The following is a 23578-nucleotide window of genomic DNA, read 5'->3' as shown; positions in this document are numbered from 1 at the left end:
TCATTTTTCCAAAATTTATACATGTTAATTTTAAAGGGTTAACACATTTTGTGAAAAGGATGATTTTGGTAAATAGTTACCCTCTTAGGAACAGAGCTTTTTAAAAAAATAGCATGTAACTGATAAAGTCTAACCATGCCTCAAAAAATAAAAATTGAAGAAGAACCAAACAGCCTCACTAAATACCTTAAATCCCATTTTGAGGGTTTAGGCCCATAAACTGAGTTAAAACATAAAGGAATATCCACTTCTTCAAACCACAGTCTAACCTGTTCTGTGATGTTAATAAGTGCCTAACCTGCTTTCAGCTCCAACTACCCCATTAAGTTTTCTTGTCTCGACCAGCAGGGTTGAAGATATTTTTGTATTAGATGACTTAAACCACAGTCTATCAGTCAGCTTTGACCACAGCAAAAACAGGCTCTGCGATTGTAGAAAAGAAATTCATACTTGAGAATTTTCTACCTAAGAAATTCATATTGAGAAATTTATATTTGAGAACTGAATTAAGCAAGCCCTAAGTATATCATAATTCGGTATATATCATACTTAAGTTTCAGTAGAGTTTCTTTATAGAGCTTTTCAGATAATGAACAACTACCTTTCGGGAGGAAGAAAATGGAAGAGGAGTTTTAAAGTTAACTTCTTAAGCAGGTAAATACTCCCTCCCAAAAAAATATAAAAATTGTTTTCTTCCCCCTTTTTTAATGAAGTAATTCTCATATTTACCTTAAACAGGGTTCACATTTTTTCAAATAAAAATTAGATCACAAAACCTTAAGATACAAACAGGAAAGTTCTTCTATGAACTAGAACAAATGTACACCACTATATTACAAGGTGGTAAGAATATGGTGATGCATGGGAAAAATACAGTTAATGTAACTTATGGACTGTAGTTAACAGCTATATTATATATTCTTGCATCAGTGTCAAAGAAGGTATTCTCTCAATGCTAAGGTTCAATAATAGGGGGCTATGGGACTTTTTTCTTTTGGACTAAGGAAAACATTCAAAAATTTACTGAGGCAATGACTAAAACTCTGATGAAACTGAAAGCCAATGAGTGTATACTTTGGATGGACTGTACAAGCATGGGGCTGTATAACATAGCGAACCATGTGATGGAAGATGGACTGTGGTTAATGGTACACTCTCATAAGCTATAACAAATGTACACTACTAATATGTGGTATTAGCATCTCATCTTAAGGATTCATATGGAGATGGACATTTTCCAATAGAAAATAGTTCTCTCATGAACTATAACAAATGTACAATACTAATATATGGTGGTAATAACAGGGGGGTGTTTGGAAAAAATACACCAAATGCAAGCTATGGACCATAGTTAGTAGTAATATTTTGATGATGTTCTTTCATAATCTGTAAAAAACGCTCCACAACAATGCAAGGTGTTGGCAGAGGAGTGATGTATGGGAATTCTGTATGATATGCATTATTGTTTTGTAAGCTCACAACTTCTCTAATTAAAAAAAAAAATTAAATCACAAAACCACTGCAGAACACTATCACTTCTTAAGCGAAATTACTTTATATTATATTCTTAAGGGAAATTACTTTATTTCCCTTTTCCAGACACTTGTTAATTCAATGAATATAAATCATTTCCATTGCTACAATCATGATATCTTTTCCCTCCACTAGTGTACCCAATGCTTCTGAATCAAAAAAGTTTAATCTCTTCTTCAAACCACTTTAGGTTCCTTCATTCCTTCCTAATATGACCCAGAAAATTAGCTATCAATATCTTATGACAGAAGGTATAATACTGAGTTTTCAGGAAAGAAAGGCATTTTTAAAATGATCACTAGAATCTAACCCTGTTGCTATTAAAAGAGATAAACTTTTAGGGTTTGATCTGCCTCAGTAAATAAAAATGGGTACCATAAAAGGCTGGTACATCTTCATTTATCAAAGGGGTTCACAATTGTTGCATAAATCTAAGGTATTTTATTATATCTTGATAAGAAAGTGGCTATCAAAAGCAATTTTTTAATTCTCATACTACCAATGTAGTATTTAATCACCCTACAGCCTTGTTTTCACTTAATAGGAAATATAAAGAAGTCCAAAGCATGGGAAATAATTCTAACAGATAGAAAGGAATTACTTATAGACACAGAAAGAAAATACAGATAGGAAATATTTCATTAAGAAGTTTAACAAGGGAAACGGACTTTGGCCCAGTGGTTAGGGCGTCCGTCTACCATATGGGAGGTCCGCGGTTCAAACCCCAGGCCTCCTTGACCCGTGTGGAGCTGGCCATGCGCAGTGCTGATGCGCGCAAGGAGTGCCGTGCCACACAGGGGTGTCCCCCGCGTGGGGAAGCCCCACGCGCAAGGAAGTGCGCCCGTGAGGAAAGCCGCCCAGCGTGAAAAGAAAGAGCAGCCTGCCCAGGAATGGCGCCGCCCACACTTCCCGTGCCGCTGACGACAACGGAAGCGGACAAAGAAACAAGACGCAGCAAATAGACACCAAGAACAGACAACCAGGGGAGGGGGGGGAATTAAATAAATAAAAATAAATCTTTAAAAAAAAAAAAAAAAAAAAAAAAAAGAAGTTTAACACAATCAAGCTTAAAGGTAAAATGAACCTCAAAAGTTTGTCATCTATTCCTCATATTTTACAAAGGGGAAAAAAAAAAAGGGAAATGAAAAGGCCTAAGATCACCCAGAAAGAGAGGGACAGAGCCATAATTACTACCCAGATCTCCTGACTGTCAATGTTCTTTCCTTTCTATGATTTTCTTCCTATTGTTCTATTTGGATTTATGACATCTATTTCAAATTAAAAGTTAATTCATTAATTCCCAGTATGTTTGTAAAGATTTTAGTATACACTACCAACTGATAAATACATATACTTTTTTTTTCCAGTGTTCTTTTTTCCAGTACTAAAGCTTTCCAAGCTAAAACTACTGGGCTTGTCATGCTATGCAAAGAGAACCATTCATAATCTGAGCAGCAAGCTGTAAATAGCTTCTTAAAAACATGACTCAGGGAAGCGGACTTGGCCTAATGGATAGGCGTCTGCCTACCACATGGGAGGTCCGCGATTCAAACTCTAGGCCTCCTTGACCCGTGTGGAGCTGGCCCACGCACAGTGCTGGTGTGTGCAAGGAGTGCCGTGCCACACAGGGGTGTCCCCCGCGTAGGGAAGCCCCACATGTAAGGAGTGCGCCCCATAAGTAGAGCCACCCAGCGCGAAAGAAAGTGCAGCCTGCCCAAGAATGGCGTCACATACACAGAGCTCTGACACAGCAGATGACGCCACAAAAAGAAACATAGATAGATTCCTGGTACCACTGATAAGGATAGAAGCGGTCACAGAAGAACACACAGCGAATGGACACAGAGAGCAGACAACGGGGTGGGGGGGGGAATAAATTTTAAAAAACAAACAAACATGACTCAATTCCCTGAACAACTTAGTGAAAGAAGCAATCTTTTTAAAAATTAACATTTCAAAGGAAAGTAACAATAAAAGGATTTATTTTAAACATATCTACTATTCTACTTCACATCTTCAAACAACTGAAGTCTTACTACCTTAAAGAATAAGACATTTGACATCTAAATTTTAGTCTTAATAATCTGAACCATAAATCCTTTGCATGCAGACTGTACAATGTTCAGCATTGTATCACTATTAAAAAAAAAATAGCTTTAACAAACTTCTGCTGATTAATTCCACTGTACTGCCTCCAAAATGTTATCCTCTAATATTGGTACTCCCTAATAAACTGAAGCCATTTTTAAAAAGAAATCTGGAGAGGGAAATTTTCCTTATTAAGCCCTATTTATTATCTATTCATTCATTGTTGTTATATATTAGACTGAGTTCAACGTTGCCACTTCCATCTCAGCTCTTCCAATTTACTTATTTTGTCAAGAACTTTGATGCATTCCCATAAAAAAAAAAGATAAACTATATTTATTTACATAGTTAGAAATTACCCATAAGAAGATTCCTAGAACTCTAAACCCATGTGAAAATTCTAAGCTAACCCTGTTCTTTCTTCTTTTTCTGTTTCTCCAGAGATAATACAGTTTTCTTCATCTATCCTAAGCCAAGAATTATGCAGATCCTCACTTCCCTCTTTAGGAACCTAAACCTGCCCAGGTTTTTGTTCTTAAAACATATAATATGTACAAATACACAAATTCAAATATCAGTGATTACCCTGAAAGATAAGAGTTATGGGTGGTTTTTATAAATATTTTTTTATTTTCCATTTGTTTCCATAATGAGTATTTGTTACTTTTAATAATCAGAGCAAAATATTTTTAAAATCCTTTCACAGAACAAAAGGCCTTTTATTATTGAAGATCAAAAGACAATATACTTTTCTTTTTTGCCATTAAGGAATAAAACATGAGCATAGAGCTTATCCCAATTTCCAAATTAGAAAAAGATATAGGCATGACTCGCACCTGTTTTTCAGTTGTTTTCTTTCTAGCTTCTGCTCTCTCTTCTAATTCTTCCAATTCATTATCCTCAGTATCAAGATCATCATCATTCTCATCATCATCATCAAACTCATCTTCATCATCAAAACCCTCTTCATCATCATCTTCTATTTCAGCCCCAGAATCTTCATCATCATCTTCTTCGTCTTCTTCCTCCTCCTCCTCTTCTTCATCATCTGTTGCATCTCCCATTTTACCTTCCATATTATTCAGGTCTGAAATCAAAAGTGCCTGCAAGCCATTCCGTAATTTGATGTATCTGAAAAAAGAAGACAAAACATTGTGAGTCAGCTGCTCATTATATTACACCAATACAAGTGAAAGCTTAGCACAACTTTTTAAAAAAATACAAGTGTACACATATGCACAAAACCCAATACTATTTTTAAAGTAACAAAATGATTTGCTTCTGGGAAGAAGAACTTCAAAAGCTTCTGAGCAGCTAGAGGGGAAACAGGGTGGGACACTTTTCCCTGTATATGCTTTTTGTATATTTTGAGTTTTGACTTACATTATTTACCTATTCAAAGACAAATTTTAGAAGTTAAAAATACACACCAAACCTACCATTCAGCCTCCCATATTTGTATGTTTCTAAGTACTTAAACATTCTATTGTACCAGAAGACCTACCCTAAGAGAATGGTACTCTAAACAGCACAGTCATGCCAGGTTAAGTATTAAAGCAAGAGCTCATAAATTTAAATCCTGCTGATTCCCTTTTCTACAAAGTATTTGACATTTTATATGAATTAGTAAAACTGTGCTGACTTAATGACTGAGTACCTACTATAGACTGCTCCCTTATATACTCATTCTTCCATTTATTTATTCAAAAAGCATTTACTTACCACCCTTGCTAGATATCATGTTACATTAAGGATAAAAAAATAAAATAAAAACCACAATCCTCACCATCAGGCCCTTCTTGTCTAGTAAAGAGACAATCAGGGAAGTGGATGTGGCTCAAATGATAGAGCTTCCACCTACTGTATGGGAGGACCTGGGTTCGATCCCTGGGGCCTCCTGGTGAAAAAGAAGAAAAGAAAGTATGCCCGTGTGGTAAGTCAGCGCCCACGCAGCAAACCAGTGCCTGTGCAAGTGCCTGCATGGTGAGCCAGTGCCTCACACAAGTGAGTCATGCAGCAAGAACATGATGCAACAAGAGAGAGACAATGGGAGAGTCAAGGTGAAGTACAGCAGAAACCAGGAAATGAGGTGGCACAATTGACAGGGAATCTCTCTGCATCAGAGGTCTCCAGGGTTGAATCCTGGTGAATCCTAGGAAAAAATGAAAAGAGAAGACAACACAGACAGCAAAAACAGCAGGGTGGGAGAAGGGAAAGGGGGAAAAAAAAATAAAAGAAATCTTTAATAAAAAAAAAAAAGAGACAATCAAACCAGTACAATATAGTATGATAAAGGTAAATACAGAATTTTAGAAGGGAGCAATCAGGGAAGTCTTCAAGACAAGGTATATTTAAATTGAGCTTTGGTGAAAAGTAGAAACTGGGAAGAAGAATAAGGTGCAAAGAAAGGTGAGGAAGAAAGTCTTTGGCTCAAGATGGAGACCTAAACAAGGATTTATCTCCTTTCCATATCAAAAATCACAAATAACAAAAAAACACTTTTGTGGTTATTTTTTGTTTGAGTTTTGACAGACTTAGAAATAACACTAGGGAAGTGGACTTGGCCCAATGGATAGGGCGTCTGCCTACCACATGGGAGGTCCACGGTTCAAACCCCAGGCCTCCTTGACCCGTGTGCAGCTGGTCCACGCAGTGCTGCTGGGAGCAACGCAGGGGTGTCCCCTGCGTAGGGGAGCCCCACATGCAAGGAATGCGCCTCATAAGGAGATCCGCCCAGCGCGAAAAAAAGTTCAGCCTGCCGAGGAATGGCACAGCACACGCAGAGAGCTGTCACAGCAAGATGATTCAACAAAAAGAGATACAGATTCCCGTGCCGCTGACAACAACAGAAGCAGACAAAAGAACACGCAGCAAATGAACACAGAAAACAGACAACTGGGGTGAGGTGGGGGGAGGGGGAAGGAAGGGGAGATAAATAAAAATAAATCTTTTAAAAAAAAAAGAACATTACTAGCAGACCAGAAATTTTGAGAAATTTTCAGAAGAAAATGTGCAAAATTTGATCAGATTAATGAAGAAAACAACAAAGAAAGCCACAGATCGAAACACATGTAATAAGATATTGGTTCTTCCCAAGAAAGCCTGGAGCCTAAGCTCCAAATAAATAAGAAGTAGGAAGCAGATGTGGCTCAAGTGATTGAGTGCCTGTTTCCTACATGAGAGGTTCCGGGTTTGGTACCCAGTGCCTCTTACAAACAAAAGCAAATGACAAGCAAACAAATGAAAAAACCAACTCAAGGAACCGATGTGGCTCAGTGGTTGAGCACCAATAAGGTCCCAGTTTTAATTCCTGGTCCCGGTACCTCAAAAAAAAAAAAAAAAAAAAAGATATAGAGACAGCCTCAGAACAATAAGCTCAATGTTAAACAAGAAATAACACAAATGTCCACTGACAGCAGAATGAATAAACTGTGGTATATTCACACAATGTAATTTTTTTTCACACAAAGAAATATTATAAAATAGGGAAATAAATAATTCTGCAATAAGCTACAATACTGGTCAACATTAAGAACATAACAGAGAAGCAGACATGGCTCAACTGAGAGAGCATCTATCTACCATATGGAGGGTCCAGAGTTTGATCCCCAGGGCCTCCTGACCTATGTGGTAAGCTGGTCCACGCGCAAGGAGTGCCGTGCCATGCAGGGGCGCCCCCATGTAGGGGTGCCCCATGCAGAAGGAGTGTGCCCTGCAAGGAGAGCCACCCCACATGAAAAAAGTGCAGCCCACCTGGGAGTGGCTCCACACATATGGAGAGGTGATGCAGCAAGATGACGCAACAAAAAAGAGACACAGTTTCCCAGTGCTACTGGATAATGCAAGCGGATGCCCAAGAACACACAGCGAATGGACACTGAGAGCAGACAGCAGGGGGGAAGAGGAGATAAATAAATAAAATAAATCTTTTAAAAAAAGGTATTAATTTTTAAAAAAATTTTTAAATGATAAAAATAGAACATAACGGTGAGTGAAAAAAAGTCACAGAGGACTACCATCACATAAATACCATTCATATAATGCAAGAAAACAAGCAAAATAGTATATCGTTTAGATATACATGTGATAAAAAGTTGTTTTTGTATTTGTTTTTTAAACAAAGGAATGATAAACACAAAATTCAGAACAGCTGGTGAGGGAAGTTGGGGGCTACAGACAGTAAGATGTAGAACAGAGAAGTAGATACTAGTTCCTAAACTGAGTGATATGTTAATTATTTTGCGTTTATTATTCATCACTTACACAGAAGTTGTTTTCTTCTGCATATATCAAATATTACAGTCTTAAGAGTTTTTAAAATGATAACTAAAGAATTTCATTCAGTAATAACTTGGTCATTCAGGCCATATCTTCTCTGCCAAATAAGCAACCAAACAGCGGCAGGACATGTTAAAATAAAAAAACTGTTTTCTAAAAAGGTGAACAATCCAGAAGTAAATCCTAATAGATTCTTAGAGACAGAAGCAGAGTTTGAACTAGTCCCAGATACCCATATCAAACACCAAGGCAGGTTAAAGCAAAACAAAATGTGGGGATGGATGAGGCGTAGCTCAGTGGTTGAGTGTGAGCTTCACACGTAAAAGGGCCTGGGTTCAATCCCTGGTACCTCCTAAAAAAACAAACCAAAAAAAAAAAACCAGACTACTGCATTGTTACAATGAAAAGAAAGTACACACAGCCAACCAACTGAGCTGAAAGTCTAAGACTAAGGCATTCTGTATGATGAAAATGCTTGGACCAAAACAAAAGGAGTAAAACACCTTGACCTGCCTATCTGGGAAACAATCTGGGTACAAGGGAAACCACAGAACTAAGCAGACCCCACCTTATAAGTCCTACTCACCCTCTCCCAGGAGTGCCTCTTCCTTTAGAGGTACCAACAGTGTCTGTGTTGTGCTTGATAAATGCTTTAAACTCAATAAAATAAAAATAAACCAAACCAAAAAAAAAAAAAAGTGGGGAAGAAAAACTGTTCAGCTTTTATAAAGTGAATGTTTTCAATAGCTGAAATTTTTCAAAAATAAGAAAAAAAAATTAAAATGAATTTAAAGGCACTCTACTTTTAAAATAAATCACAAATCTGATAACTTCTCATCACCTCCACAGCTAGTTCCCTGATCCATGTTGTCATCATTTCAAGCCTCCTCCTAATTCTTCTCAATGTTTCCATTCTAACCTCAATATCCTGGGTATGACTTCCACCCCCACGCCATACACATACCTCAAGTCTATTCTCAGCAGCGTGAATAAAACAGATCAGGCCATTGTGTTTCCAAAAGCCATCAATGTCTTCCCATCATATTTCAAATAGAATTCAAAATCCTTATCAAAGCCTACAATATACTATATAATCTGGACCCCCACTACTTCTCCGACCATCTTTTCCTCCACTATTCCCTCATTCTTTCTGCTCTGACCAAATGACTTTATTGTAGTTTCTTTTTTTTCAATTTTTATTGTAGTTTCTTGAACATTCTAAACAGACTCCTGTATCAGGGCATTTGTACTAGCTATTCTCTCTGTCCTAAGGGCTCTTGACATAATACAGTATTTGCATGCCCATTACACCTCTTTCAAGTCTTTGCTGAAATGTCTCCCTTTTAGAAATGGCGTCTCTGGACCACCCTATCTAAAATAGCATTAGTCAGTCTCTATCTTCTTTTATCCTGCTTTGATCTCTTCACAGCATTTATCATTATGTGACTTTTTTTCTCTTATTTTCTGTCTGCACCTTTAGAATCTTAGTTCTGTGGGCAGCGCTTTTATTTTTCTTCATAGTTATATCCCTAGCACCTGCATATACCAAACACTTAAGAAGAATTTACTGAATTAATAAAAGAACATTTGGGAAGCAGATTTGGCTCAACTGATAAAGCATCCGCCTACCACATCGGAGGTCGAGGGTTCAAACCCAGGGCCTCCTGACCCATGTGGTGAGCTGGCCCATGCACAGTGCCGATGTGCACAAGGAGTGCCATGCCATGCAGGGGTATCTCCCACGGAGGGGAGTCCCATGTGCAAGGAGAGCTGCCCCACACAATAAAAGCACAGCCTGCCCAGCAGTGGCACCACATACACGGAGAGATGATGCAGATTCCTGGTGCCACTGACAAGAATACAAGTGGACAGAGAAGAACACACAGCAAATGGACAGAGAGTACAGACAACTGGGGGGGGCGGGGTGGTGGGGAAGGGAGAGAAATAAATAAATCTTAAAAAAAAAAAAAAAAAAAAAGAATATTAATGCCTGAAAGTCTAATACATGGTAGGTATTTAATATCTGCTAAATAAACAAAATAGATAAAACTTAACACTTATTTTGTAAAAATAAATAAAATTTTGTATAAACACATGTACTCATTAAGTGTATATAAAGGCATTGCAAAAGAACTAAAAGAATACAAACCAAATTTAACAGTAATCTGTATCTGGCTAGAGGAGTAGTAATAAAGAATAGAAATTCTTTTAGAATTTCTACATTTTCAATCTTTTATATTATAAATAGATCAATTGTATTTGGTAATAAAAACAATTTAATAAAAATCCAAAACCCACTCCAAAGCTTTTTAATGATTTATTTACTCATCCATCCCCTCCCTTCCCCCCCATTTTTGCGCTTGCTGTCTGCTTTCTGTGTCCATTCGCTGTGTGTTCTGTGTCTGCTGTTTGTCTTCTCTTTAGACTGCACTGGGAAACAATCCTGGGACCTTCCGGTGTAGGAGAGAGACACTCAATCTCTTGTGCCATCTCAGCTCCTTGGTCTGCTGCGTCTCTTATTGTCTCTCTTCTGTGTCTCTTTTTGTTGTGTTATCTTGTTGCATCAGCTCTCCACGTAGGCCAGTCCTCCAGTGCAAGCCAGCATGCCATGGGGACCAGCTCTCCACTCAGGCCAGCTTGCCTTCACCAGGAGGCTTCAGGAATCAAATCCTGGACTTCCTATATGGTAGACAAGAGCCCAATTGCTTAAGCCACATCTGCTTCCCTCCATAGCATATTAAAAGCACAAAACACCACTGCCACAGCTCAACTTAATAAAGGGTAGCTCCCATAAAACAACAACAAATTCATTTAGTCACTCACAGACAAAATGCCCATTATGATCACTTCTATTATTCAACATTGTATTAGCACTCTTAGCCAATGAAAAAGGATCCAAAATATAAATAAGTAGAAAAAGAATCAAGAGGCCAAGATACTATACTGAAAGCTAAAACAAATCATTGCAAATAAATTAACCTTTTTTTTGTGCTTCAGTTCTTCATCCATTAAAAGGGAATAAAAACTCATTGAGTTTAAGTATTAAATTGGTTAAGACATGTAATTGTAAGTTAATGAATTTAAAATATGGGTATTATTTTTAGGTATATATTTAGCTATTTTGTAGTTTTTGTTGCTTTTGTGAATAGGATTTTTTTTTTCATTGTATTTTTAATTGGTTGCCTTAGGTATATAGGAAAACTACTGATTTTTGCTCATGGTTCTTGATTTGGGCTACTTTGTTGAACTCTGTTTTTAGTACTAATAGTTTTTTGGGAAATTATTTTGCATATTCAACACATATAAATTCCAGATAGATTATAAGAGTTAAAAGGCAAAAAAAAAAAGATTAAAAGTATTTAAAAGCAAGTAAGGAAGCGGACTTGGCCCAGTGGTTAGGGCGTCCGTGTACCACATGGGAAGTCCACGGTTCAAACCCCAGGCCTCCTCCACCCGTGTGGAGGTGGTCCATGTGCAGTGTTGTTGCGCGCAAGGAGTGCCATGCCATGCAGGGGTGTCCCCCGCTTAGGGGAGCTCCACGCGCACGGAGTGCGCCCCATAAGGAGAGCCGCCCAATGTGAAAGAAAGTGCAGCCTGCCTAAGAATGGCGCCACTCACACGGAGAGGTGACACAAGATGAGGCAACAAAAAGAAACACAGATTCCAGAAGATGCGGCAAATAGAGAACAGACAACTGGGGCGGGGGAGGGGGGGGAGAGAGAGAAATAAATAATTAAATCTTTAAAAAAAAATAAAAGTAAGAAAATATTGCTGTACTGGAAGAAAATTAGTGCTAAGAAAGACAAAATTCAGATGCTTATAAATGAGAAAATGAAAAGATTTTAATGCATGCTAATTTAAAACTTTTATAAAATAAAATATCAAAGAAAATCAAGCAGCAAGTTGCATGCTGTGAAAAAAGATTAGCAACATGTAAGGGTTCCTTCAGATCAGGAAGAGAAACAAATCTAATAAATGACAGGTTAAAAAAAAGATACAAATATTTTAAAAATAAATACAAGATGACCATAGACAAACAAGAGATACTCTACCTCACTAGAAATCAAAGATAATTAAATTAAAACAATTAAATATTTTTCATTGGGAAATTATCAAAAAAAAGTTTTAAAAAATTGCTATGCAATGCTGGCAAGAGGAACAGGGTACTCTCACACTGCTGATGAATTTCAGTTGTTACAGCATTTTTTTGTAGGGGAATATGGCCATATCTATATTTTTAAATTATAAAATTTGAGTATCTTTTAACCCAGTATTTTCATTTCTAGGTATCCTATGAAAATATTCACACACATGTGTAAATATATGCCATTAATGTTCAATGCAGGAATGTCTGTGATACACAAAAATTGGAACTCACCCAAATGGTATATGGATTTTAGGTCATTATTTTCATATGTATATATATTTTTCCCCCCTGCCCTCTAAGATGTCAATCTTCCTCTAACGAAACCTCTTTTTCCTCCAACTAAATAAACCTGCCTTCCTTTGTTTGCTTTTCATTCACTATTCCTGTATGACAACAAAGACTGAGGTATATTTTCCAAACCATGTCTAAGAATCAAGAATATGGTATTATTCTCTTTATAATAAAACCCCACTGTTTAGCTTTCTTGCTGCTAAAATAAATACCATACAATGGGTTGGCCTAATAACAGGTATTGGCTAATATTTTCAGAGGCTAGAAGACTTGCTTCCTCCTGGGGTTGGTATATGCTGGTTGGCTGGCAATCTTTAGGGTTCCTTGGTTTTTCTGTCACATGGCAATGCCTATGGTGGCATCTTCTTTATCTTCTGGGTTCTACTGACTTCCAGTTTCTTGCTTTTCCCCATGGCTTCTCCTTCTTTGTCCAATTTCCTTTGCTTATAAGGACTTCAGTCATATTGAATTATAGCTCATTCTCACTCTGTTTGGGCACACCTTAACTAATAATATCTTCAAAGGTCCTATTTACAAATGGGCTTTTACCCACAGGACAAGGAGTTGAGATCTGAATATGCCTTTTATAGGGAATAAAATTCAATTCCCAACACCCACCTATTCATTTTTGTTTGTTTCTTAATAAAAGCAGCCAACCTTTTGTGGCAGAAACCACTAAATTTAAAATCACAGTAAGAGTTTTGATAATTAAATCCAAAACCACTTGAGAGCACATGGGCTAAGGTGCAGGGTGCGGGGATAACAATTGACAATTACAAAGTTAGCCCCCAAGTACCCTCTTTTGCTCTATAAAGACTTAATACTGTCTATCCAGGTCTGGATACTAACAATTTAAGGCTAGAATCTTAGCTGTTAATTATTTTATAGCATGTTTGGAACTTCAGCTACCTTTGTGGTTTAAAGCCTGCAAACTTGGTTTAAGAATTCAGAAAAATCAGTAAATTTTGACTATGCACACCAAAACACCAAAAAATCAAATCCATTCATCTACTAATTCCAGGTCAGCTGCAACTCTGAAATCAAAACAGCCCACACATTAAAGATGATATGAAAACGGACTTGGCCCAGTGGTTAGGGTGTCCGTCTACCACATGGGAGGTCCGCGGTTCAAACCCCGGGCCTCCTTGACCCATGTGGAGCTGGCCCATGCGCAGTGCTGATGCACGCAAGGAGTGCCATGCCACGCATGGGTGTCCCCCGCGTAGGGGAGCCCCACGCGCAAGGAGTGCGCCCCCTAAGGAGAGCTGCCCAGCACGAAAGAAAGTGCAGCCTGCCCAGGAATGGCGCCGCCCACACTTCCCATGCCGCTGACAACAACAGAAGCCGACAAAGAAACAAGACGCAGCAAATAGACACAGAGAACAGACAACCGGGGGAGGGGGGGAATTAAATTTAAAAAAATAAAAAAATAAAAAATAAAGATGATATGGCCTAAACTGGCTAAATCCTTCTCACCTAACCTGCACTCATTTAAAGCTAACCATACACTAGTATGTAGATAGGTAGGAAGGAAGGGAGGAAAGAGAGGGAGGGAGGGGAAAAAAAACAAAAGACCCTCATTGCATGGTATAATAAACCAAGCTCAAAATACCACAGACCTATCCACTTGTTAAAGCCTAAGGCCAAGCCACCTCATTAGCAAGCCACCTCAAGATCTTTTTGATCCCTACCTAGTCCCTTCCCATTGTTCAAAATTCTTTCACTGTGCACCAATCATTAGATTATAAAGTTTGACAAACCATTTTAGTGATGGTCCCCAAGATAACCTAGTCAATCCTACCAGCAAGAGTTGGCGTCTATTTCTCTACCACTTTGAATCTGGGCTACCTTTATGACTTGCTCTGACCTAAAGAATGTGGCAAAATTGATACTGTATGATTTCTAGAGCCTAGGCCTCAAGATGATGTCCAACTTCTGCCTTCACTCTCTTAGAACCTAGCCACCATGTAAAGTCAATCTAGACTCTAAATGATGAGAGACCATGTGGAAAGAGCAGGTCCAGCCTTCTAATTGTACCCATCAATGTTTCAGACATGTGAAAGCAGTTATCTTTGACCCTCTAGTTCCAGCCAATCCATAAAATGAGATCAGCCACATAAAATGGATCCAGGTAGAAGCGGAAGAAAATTTGTACAGTCACCCCACAGAACCATAAAAAGAATAAATCATTAATATTGCTTTGACTCAATAAATTTTGAGGTCGTTTATAGCACAGAAATAGATCATACTTTGGGGGAACTCACAAATCTCTTCTCTGCCTGACTTCAGAATCAACAAAGAGAAAGAGATATGGAACAGACAAATGGAGCACAAAATGTCAGCTTTATCTTTGATAAAAGCCAGGTTCAAGAACATCTTAAGAGTGGGGAGAAAAGGCTTGCTGATACTCTGAATTGAACCTATTCACTGAAACAATAATATTTCTCCAAAGAGGGAGAGAGCCTGTCCTGAACTCAGCTTACTGCTCTGGCCAAGAATAAGCCAAAATACTAGCTATCTGCAGGCTGGTACAAAGAAAGGAGAGATGAAAAGGCTAAGCCAAGCATGCCCTAGTTCATTCTACCACACCCAGTAATCAGATATGTCACGTCTCTTTTTTTTTTTTTTAAGATTTTTTATTTATTTCTCTCTCCTTCCCCGCCCCACCCCCAGTTGTCTGCTCTCTGTGTCTCTTTGCTGTGTGTTCTTCTGTGCCCATCTGTATTCTTGCCAGCGGCACCCAGAATCTATGTCTTGTTTTGTTGCGTCATCTTGCTGCATCAGCTCTCCATGTGTGCAGTGCCATTCCTGGGCAGGCTGCACTTTTTTAACGCTAGGCAGCTCTCCTTATGGGGCACACTTCTTGTGCATGGGGCTCCCCTATGTGAGGGACACCCTGGCATGGCACAGCACTCATTGCATGCATCAGCACTGCGCATGGGCCAGCTCATCACACGGGTCAGGAGGCCCTGGGTTTGAACCTTGAACCTCCCATGTGGTAGGTGGATGCCCTATCCATTGGGTCAAATCCACTTCCCTGTCATGCCTCTTATGGAGAGGAAGAAGAGGTGAAGATCCTGAGTATTACTATAGTAAAGTCCCTCCCCCGTGTTAGATAGAAGTTTCAAAAGAAAACAGAAAACAGAAGGGAAGAATTAGCAAAAGAACAATTCAAGTTCTAGAAAGAAGGGAATACATTCCAGATTGAATGAAGAATGAAGATACATGAAAATAATTGAATTTATAGATTACTTGATGTGTTTTACTATAGTTTGAGAAGTTTTAGAGATCTGGGGTAGAATTCCTGTAATATCACAAAAAAAACTAAAATGAAATAAGGAAAAAAAGTACCTTAGGGAAGCAGATGTGGCTCAAGTTGAATGAGCACCTGCTTACCATATGGAACGTCCCGGTTCAGTTCCCGGTGCCTCCTGGAGAGGACCAGCAAGACGGTGAGTTGGCCCAACTGGCAGGCACGGCGAGCTTACGTAACAAGATGACACAACAAAGAGACATAAAAAGGAAAGACAACGAGAGAGACAACAAACCAGGGAGCTGAGGTGGCTCAAGTGAATGCATGCCTCTCTCCCACATGGGAGGTCCCAGGTTCTGTCATGGTGCCTCCTAAAGAGAAGACAAGCAGACACAGAGAGCACACGGCAAATGGACACAGAGAGCAGAAAGCAAGCACAAACGGGGTGCTGGGGGGGATAAATAAAAAATCTCTATTTTTCTAAAAAAGCACCTTAAATATGACACCAAAAGCAAAAATAGAACTTGAATTGGTCAAAATTAAACAATTTCTGTACTCCAAAAGACACCATCAAGAAAGTATAGACAACCCAAGAATTTTTTGCATATCATACACGATAAGTGCCCTGTATCTAGAATATGTAAAAACTGATTACTAGTTGATATTAAAAAGACAACCAAACAAAGAATGGGCAAAGGATTTGAATAGACATTTCTCCAAAGAAAATACACAAATGGCCAAATGGCACAGATCTTTCCACATACTCAATATCATTAGCCATCAGGGAAATGCAAATAAAAACCATAATAAAATACTACTTCACACCCTCTAGCATAGTTATAATAAAAAGGACAGTAATAACAAGTGTTGGTGAGGAGGCACAGAAACTGGAACCCTTATACACTGTTAGTAGGAATGCAAAATGGTATTTCTGATTTGGAAAACAGTTTCACAATCCTTCAAACAGTTAAATATATAGTTAAACATAGTTACTCTATTACCCAGCAACTCCATTCCTACTTACATATCCAAGATGAACACATTTGTCCACACAAAAACTTGTACACAAATATTCATAGCAGCATTATTCACAATAGTCAAAAAGTGGAAACAACTCAAATGTCCATCATCTGATGAATGGATAATAAAATGTGGTATATACATCCATACAGTGGACTACTACTCAATAAAAAGAAATGAAGTACTGATACATGCTACAATATGGATAAAGCTTGAAAACATTATGCTAAGTAAAAGAAGCCAGTTACAAAAGATCACATATTGTGTGATTCCATTTGTATGAAATATCCAATATAGGCAATTCTAGAGAGACAGATGGAAGATTAGTGAAGATTAAGACTGCAGGAGATGGGAAACATGGGAAGGTGATGTGGGGCTTTTTTGAATAATGAAAATGTGTTAAAGGTGACTGAGATAATGGGTGCTATTAACTGTGAATATACTAAAGTCACTGAATTGCAAACTTTAAATGGATGAATTGTACAGCATGTTGAATTACAGCTAAATTGTTTTGAAAAATAAGGCATGTCTCAGAATGATCAATATTTTGATACTATATAAACACTGAATACTCATTTATCAAAAAAAAATGGCATGTATTTCAGAAGAATGGTGAGGAGTAGTGGGGAGCAAGTTATAAATCATTATCAGAAAAGATTAATGAAAAATTAATAAAAGTGCTGGTTCTAACATAAATGAGATGAATTCAAAATACATATGAAGTAAAACAAATTCTTCAAATGAAATATGAATTTTCAGGCCATGATATACTGAAATAAGAAATCAACAAAATAGAACATAATAAAAATCCCTGAAAAAAGGTCTATGCATATATAAAAATCTGATACATGACAGAAGTGGCATTAAAGGGAGAAAGGATAGATCAGAGTGGCCTGCAAAATAAGAATGATTTTTATATTTTTAAATGGCTAGGGAAAAAAATCAAGAGAATAATTTGTGGTACATGAAGTTATATGAAGTTCAAATTTCAGTGTCCATAAATAAAATTTTATAGAAACACAGACATACTCATTTATGTATTGTCTATGGCTGCTTTTGCTACATTGGCAGAGGTGAGTGATAGTAACAGAGACAATACATGGCACTCTACTTCACACTGCTGCTGGACACACTATAAATCACAGTGATGCAGGTATAACTTGGCAGCATTTCAAGCAGCAAATGTATCAAAGTACTTCAACTTTTTATAAATAGCAGTACATACTCACTACAGACAAAAAAGAAAAGCAGAATTCAAATGTCACACTTTTAAGGGACAGGGGAGTGTAAATTTTGTTATCAAATTAGATAACAGCATTATGATGTAATTAAATTACAGCTATGCTAAAAGAATAAAACATGTCATTACCAAATATGTAATAAAGAATTAGCCTTACCCAAAGAGAAGTTTTGCCTTTTTTCTTGGCTCCTGAGAAATGATCTTTATGCCCTTGGAATGTCTTACCTTCTAAAAAGTATCTCTATTTATTTGGTGTAAATTTGAGCCAGGCAAAGTGGTTTAGATGGGGGATTTGGGTAATGCAGTATCACATTGACCTCCAGAGGCACTGGAAACTGAGGTCAGTCACAGGATTAGTCAACCATATGTATGTGACAGTGCCCCAATAAAGCCTCTAGATGCCCAAGCTCCATTGAGTTCCCTGATGGGCAATATTCCATGTATACTGTCATACACTGTTATCAAGAAGAGAAGCACTGGCCAGAACTCCACTGGGAGAGTATAACTGGAAGCTCCACATTTGGAACTTCCCTGGACTTTGTCCCGTATTTCTCTCACTTAGTTTACTCCCCGACCCCTACATCCCTCCCCCCATCCCTACGCCCCATCAACTGGTTCAAGACCTTGGTTGGTTGGGCCTTCAGTTGCCAGATTTTTAGTCTTCTAAGCAAGGAAGGCAGGAAATGACAAACTAGGAATTTCTATTTCCTCACATATAAAATTTATTAAGTACCAATTAACTTTTTTCCCCAATGCCCCCTCCCCCAACCTTTGCCAACCACAATCTTATTTTTTTTACAACTCCCCTGAGGCAGGATAGTTTAGGGAAAAGGAAGAGGAGCCAGCTGAGACCTGGAAGAGAAAGTAGCCCTGAGTCCTGACTGTGAAACCCCACCTGGAAACCTCCTGAGGGGAAGGCTGCAGGAAAGATCCCATAAAAAACCAGAACCTCCATGTCTCAGGGTCAAGGGGAAGCCCCAGATACCTTGAAAAGGACTCACCATTGGACCCCTGAGAACTGACAGGTGCGGTAACCAATCAGAACAGCAAACAGCTGGGGCTGCTCCCCAAACATTAGGAAGGGAGGAGTGAATAATGGTTTAATAAAGGTAAGCCTCATAAACCCAACTGCTCTCTCTCTGCCCAGGAGCCTGCACCTACACCTGGGGTGCATAATTCTGTTCTTTTCTTCCATTTTTCAATAAACTACTGGCCTACCCCATGGAATGTTCTTAAATTATTTTCTGTAACATAGCCAAGTACCTATCAGAATCCATCACCCTTCCCTCCACTTCCCCAAACCTCACCCCCACCTCCTCTTCCATCCCCCCACCCCCGTAATCTCTAGTCTGCTTTCTCTCTGAATTTGCTATTTCTATATGTCTTATAGAATATATAATACAATTTCTTCTGCCCTATGTATCTTGCTTGTTTCACTGAACATGTTGGCTTATTTTAATCTTTATCCTTTGTAATAAACCATAGCCATGAATACAACAGATTTTGGGAAGTTCTGTGAGTCCTTCTAGCAAATTATCAAACCTGAGAGTGGTCTTAGGTACCCCCAAATTTGCAACTGGTGTCAGAAGTGAGTGGTTTTAGGGACTGTTTCTGAATTTTACATCAGACTAAGCACTCATCACAATATTCCCAACTCACAGGAAAGCAAAAGTCAGAAAAGTTAGAAAATGTAAAACAAATTAACTCATCACAGCAGAATTTCTTCACAAAAATTAAAAATGAAAATGAGACTGCAACCAGAGAAACTTTCCGTGGAGTTAATTCATTAGCCATGTAAGGAAAGCTATTTACCAATGGTGAGTTAATTAGTTTGTGTTTGATTGCAGCAGAAGAAATGTGTTCAGAGAAAATAAACTGACTTAAACTTGTTGCTTGAAGAGTTGAAGACACTTGAAACACCTTCAGAGCAAACTAAAAATCAAGGCAAATAATTTCAAGTGATTTTCCTCAATTTCTGATATATCAACAGATGTTGCTAATACTGTTCAGCTGTAGTTAAAACTCAACCAAGGTTGAGTTTGACATGACTTAGGAATTTTTCAGAGATTGAGAAAATATTAAAATTCAGTATACGCTAAAGCAGAATCTGCTAAAATGTGTTCAAATTGATATTAGTAAAAATGTGTAGAGCAAAAAAATGACTGAGTTGGACAAATATACAAACTGAAATGTGAGGTATTTCAAAGCCCATGGTTATTCATTGTAGGTACGCTGCAGAAAATATTTGAATTTATCATGCTATTGAACTGGTAGTGTCAAATGTTCCGGTAGACTTAATGATAGTTTTGTAAATTGTTGTCAGAAATAGAAACTAAATATCTGGACTTGTCCTTACCATGTGTTCTCTGGCTTAGCAGTGAGAAAAATTAATGCAATTTTTTTTTTACCTCAGGGTTAAGACTGAAATTTTTCTGAATAAGAAGAACTACCTTCAACCACAATTATCAAACACTGAATAGCTTTGGAAAGTTTTTCTTCAGACTTCAACCTCAAATTATAAGATACAAAAGCACTTATATGCAAAACACTGCAGTAAAGTCATTTCAACTAATGTTTGAATCACAAGGGTAAGCTGCTTTACACACTTTTTTGTCAAAAGTTAAAGCAAGAAGCACTATCTCCATTCCCACATAAATTCACAGCAGCTGTATTTTCCAAGAAAACTACAACTGCCGCAGTACACTGCAACAAGGCCTTCAGACCTTGATGCAAGTACAAAGGAAATTTCCATATTTAAAAGTCCATTTAACTGTGCAGTTGAGGAGTTTCCACCTACTATTCAATTGTAAGTGATTAATCTACAATGTAACGAATGTAAAAAGGCAAAAATATCAGAGAAAAATCTAATAGAATTCTATACGTTTCCTCCCAAACAATGAATATGCTCAAATAAAATCATAAGCTCATGGAATGACATCAGTATTTGGCAGACCGTCTCCATGTGAAACAACATTTTCAAGGATGAAATATGTAAAATCTCTCATTACAAATCACCATTAACAGATGAACATTTGCAATTGACTTTGATAAGAGACACTGTGAACCCCAATTAAGTAAAATGCCATCCCAATAAAAGAATTCCATACTTCTCATTAGTATACCTATATTACAACAAAAATTGTACTTTATTACTATTATAATAAACTGTTTAAGTTGAATAAAGATCTTCATTAAAATTTGCAGAAACTTGTTCTCTTTCTTGTTAAAGAAGCACCTAAATAACATCCTCAATCTTGCTTCTCAACTGACAAGGCCTAAAATATTTATTATCTGGCCCTTTAAAGAAAACATTTGGCAACTCCTGGGATGTAGGCTGTATTAGTCAGCCAAAGGAGTGCTGATGCAAAATACCAGAAATTGGTTGGTTTTTATAAAGGTATTTATTTGGGGTAGGAGCTTACAGATACCAGGCCATAGAGCATAAGTTACTTCCCTCACCAAAGTCTATTTTCATGTGTTGGAGTAAGATGGCTGCCGACTCCATGAGGGTTCAGGCTTCCTGGTTCCTCCCTTTCCAGGGTCTTGCTTCTCTTTGGGTTCAGAGTTCCTCTCTTCCCAGGGCTTGCTTCTTCCTGGGCTCAGGGTTCCTCTCTTCCTGGGGCTTGCCTCTCTTTCTTCTGTGAGCTTACTTCTGAAGGCTCCTGCTTAAGGCTTCAGCATCAAACTCCAACATCAAAAGTCCAACATCAAAAACCCTCAACTCTGTCCTTTGCCATATCTTTTATCTGTGAATTTCCACCCACCAAGGGGTGGGGACTCAACACCTTAATGATGTGACCCAATAAAAGCCCTAATCATAACTTAATCATGCTCAGGTACAGACTAGATTACAAACATAATCCAGTATCTATTTTTGGAATTCATAACTATATCAAACCACTACATAGGCTTTTCAAAAAGTGTGCTTGGACAACTGGTTATCCACATTTTAAAAAACAGTAATAATATTAAATCCTTACCTAAATGCAAAACTGTAAAACTTTTAGAAGAAAAAAAAGGACCATAAATAAAAAGATTAAATCTTAAAACTTTGTAAGCAAAAAGACATGCTATAGACTGAGAATATATTTGCAACTCATGTAACCAAGAAATAATTTAGTGATCAAAATATAGAATTATTCTGAGTCAATTTTAAAAGAGGAAAAGAAACAACCCAAAAGAAAAATGGGCAGTTCACAAAAGAAGCCCAAATGGCCAAGAAACAAGACTGTCCCAATAATAAGGGAAAATGCAATTTTTTTAAAAAACTAAATCATTTCCCACAGATCAGATTTCTCAATAATTTTTTAAAATCTAGCAATGTCAAGAGTTAGTGAGAATGCAAAAAAAAAAGGAATGTTCATGCTCTAATGATATAAATATAAAATAATAAAAATAGAAAACAATTAGAAATATTCCTTGGCAACATCTAATAAGGTCTAAAATAAATATACCATAGGACTCAATTATTTCACTTATATGCCCTAGATAAACTCTCAAATGTGTGCACAAGAAACCATGTATAAAATTGTTCCTGACGGAAAACGGACTTTGGCCCAGTGGTTAGGGCGTCCATCTATGATATGGGAGGTCCGCGGTTCAAACCCCGGGCCTCCTTGACCCGTGTGGAGCTGGCCATGCGCGGTGCTGATGTGCGCAAGGAGTGCCGTGCCACGCAAGGGTGTCCCGCGCGTGCGGGAGCCCCACGCGCAAGGAGTGCGCCGGTGAGGAAAGCCGCCCAGCATGAAAAGAAAGAGCAGCCTGCCCAGGAATGGCGCCGCCCACACTTCCCGTGCCGCTGACAACGGAAGCGGACAAAGAAACAAGACACAGCAAATAGACACCAAGAACAGACAACCAGGGGAGGGGGGGGAATTAAATAAATAAATAAATCTTTAAAAAAAAAAAAAATTGTTCCTGAAAACACTGGAAACAAATGTCCAATAATCAGAGAAAAGATAAACTGTGGCACAGTCACAAAACAAAATATAACAAAATTGGGAATGACCTAAATGACCAAAAATGAAAAGAGATAAACTATAATGTATTCATACATCAAAATATTAAATGGCAGTTTACAGAAATAACTAGGAATACATTCATCAACTTGAATAAATCTCAAGAGCAGAGCTAAACAACAAAAAGGCTATGAGACATCCACTGTGATACTATTTTGACTTATATCATGTTTAAAAACATGCAAAAACAAGTATATAAAGGGAGCTGATGTAGCTCAGTGGTTGAGCACCTGGGACCACAAACAAGGTCCCAGGATCAATCCCCCATACCTCCTAAAAAATCAAGTATATAGACTGTTTTAAGGTAAATGTGTACTTAATAAAAGTATAAAAATATATATGGGAATGGTATATACACCAAATTCAGGTAACGGTTAACACTTCAGAAAGAGAGGGTAGGGAAAGGAATGGGAGAGGGCAGGATATAGAGTGTCAACTATATCTGTGAGGTTTCATTTCTTTAAAAAAATTTTTTTATCTGAAATAAAAAAAAAAAGAAGGCTTAAAAGAACATATACAACAATTAGACTAGAGGAGAAAAGGATGAAGGGCACAGAGATGGAAGCAAGGCTATGAGACAGGCACTGTTCTAGGCACTGGGGATACAGCATGAACAAAACAAAGTCCTTACTCTCCTTAAGATATATTCCACTGTGGGAGAAAGACAATAAATAAATACATAGTATATCAAATGGCAATAAGTGTTATGA

General features: G+C 37.9%; 1 protein-coding gene across 11 annotated transcripts in view; it reads right to left on the bottom strand.

The window, feature by feature from the left end:
* NRDC (nardilysin convertase) overlaps positions 1–23578 on the bottom strand; it is a 163559-nt gene that overhangs the window by 129622 nt on the left and 10359 nt on the right. For 8 of the 11 annotated variants that reach the window (XM_071217442.1, XM_071217443.1, XM_071217448.1 and 5 more), the window contains exon 2: positions 4458–4752. In XM_071217442.1, the coding sequence (XP_071073543.1) occupies positions 4458–4752 (295 nt within the window). Of the gene's footprint in view, positions 1–298; positions 424–4457; positions 4753–23578 lie in introns of all 11 variants that reach the window. The other 3 variants (XM_071217440.1, XM_071217439.1, XM_058303590.1) reach the window with 1 other exon arrangement.

This window comes from Dasypus novemcinctus, chromosome 9 (genome assembly GCF_030445035.2).
Source record: "Dasypus novemcinctus isolate mDasNov1 chromosome 9, mDasNov1.1.hap2, whole genome shotgun sequence".
Classification (NCBI taxonomy): domain Eukaryota; kingdom Metazoa; phylum Chordata; class Mammalia; order Cingulata; family Dasypodidae; genus Dasypus; species Dasypus novemcinctus.
This window is presented reverse-complemented; position numbering and strand designations above follow the sequence as displayed.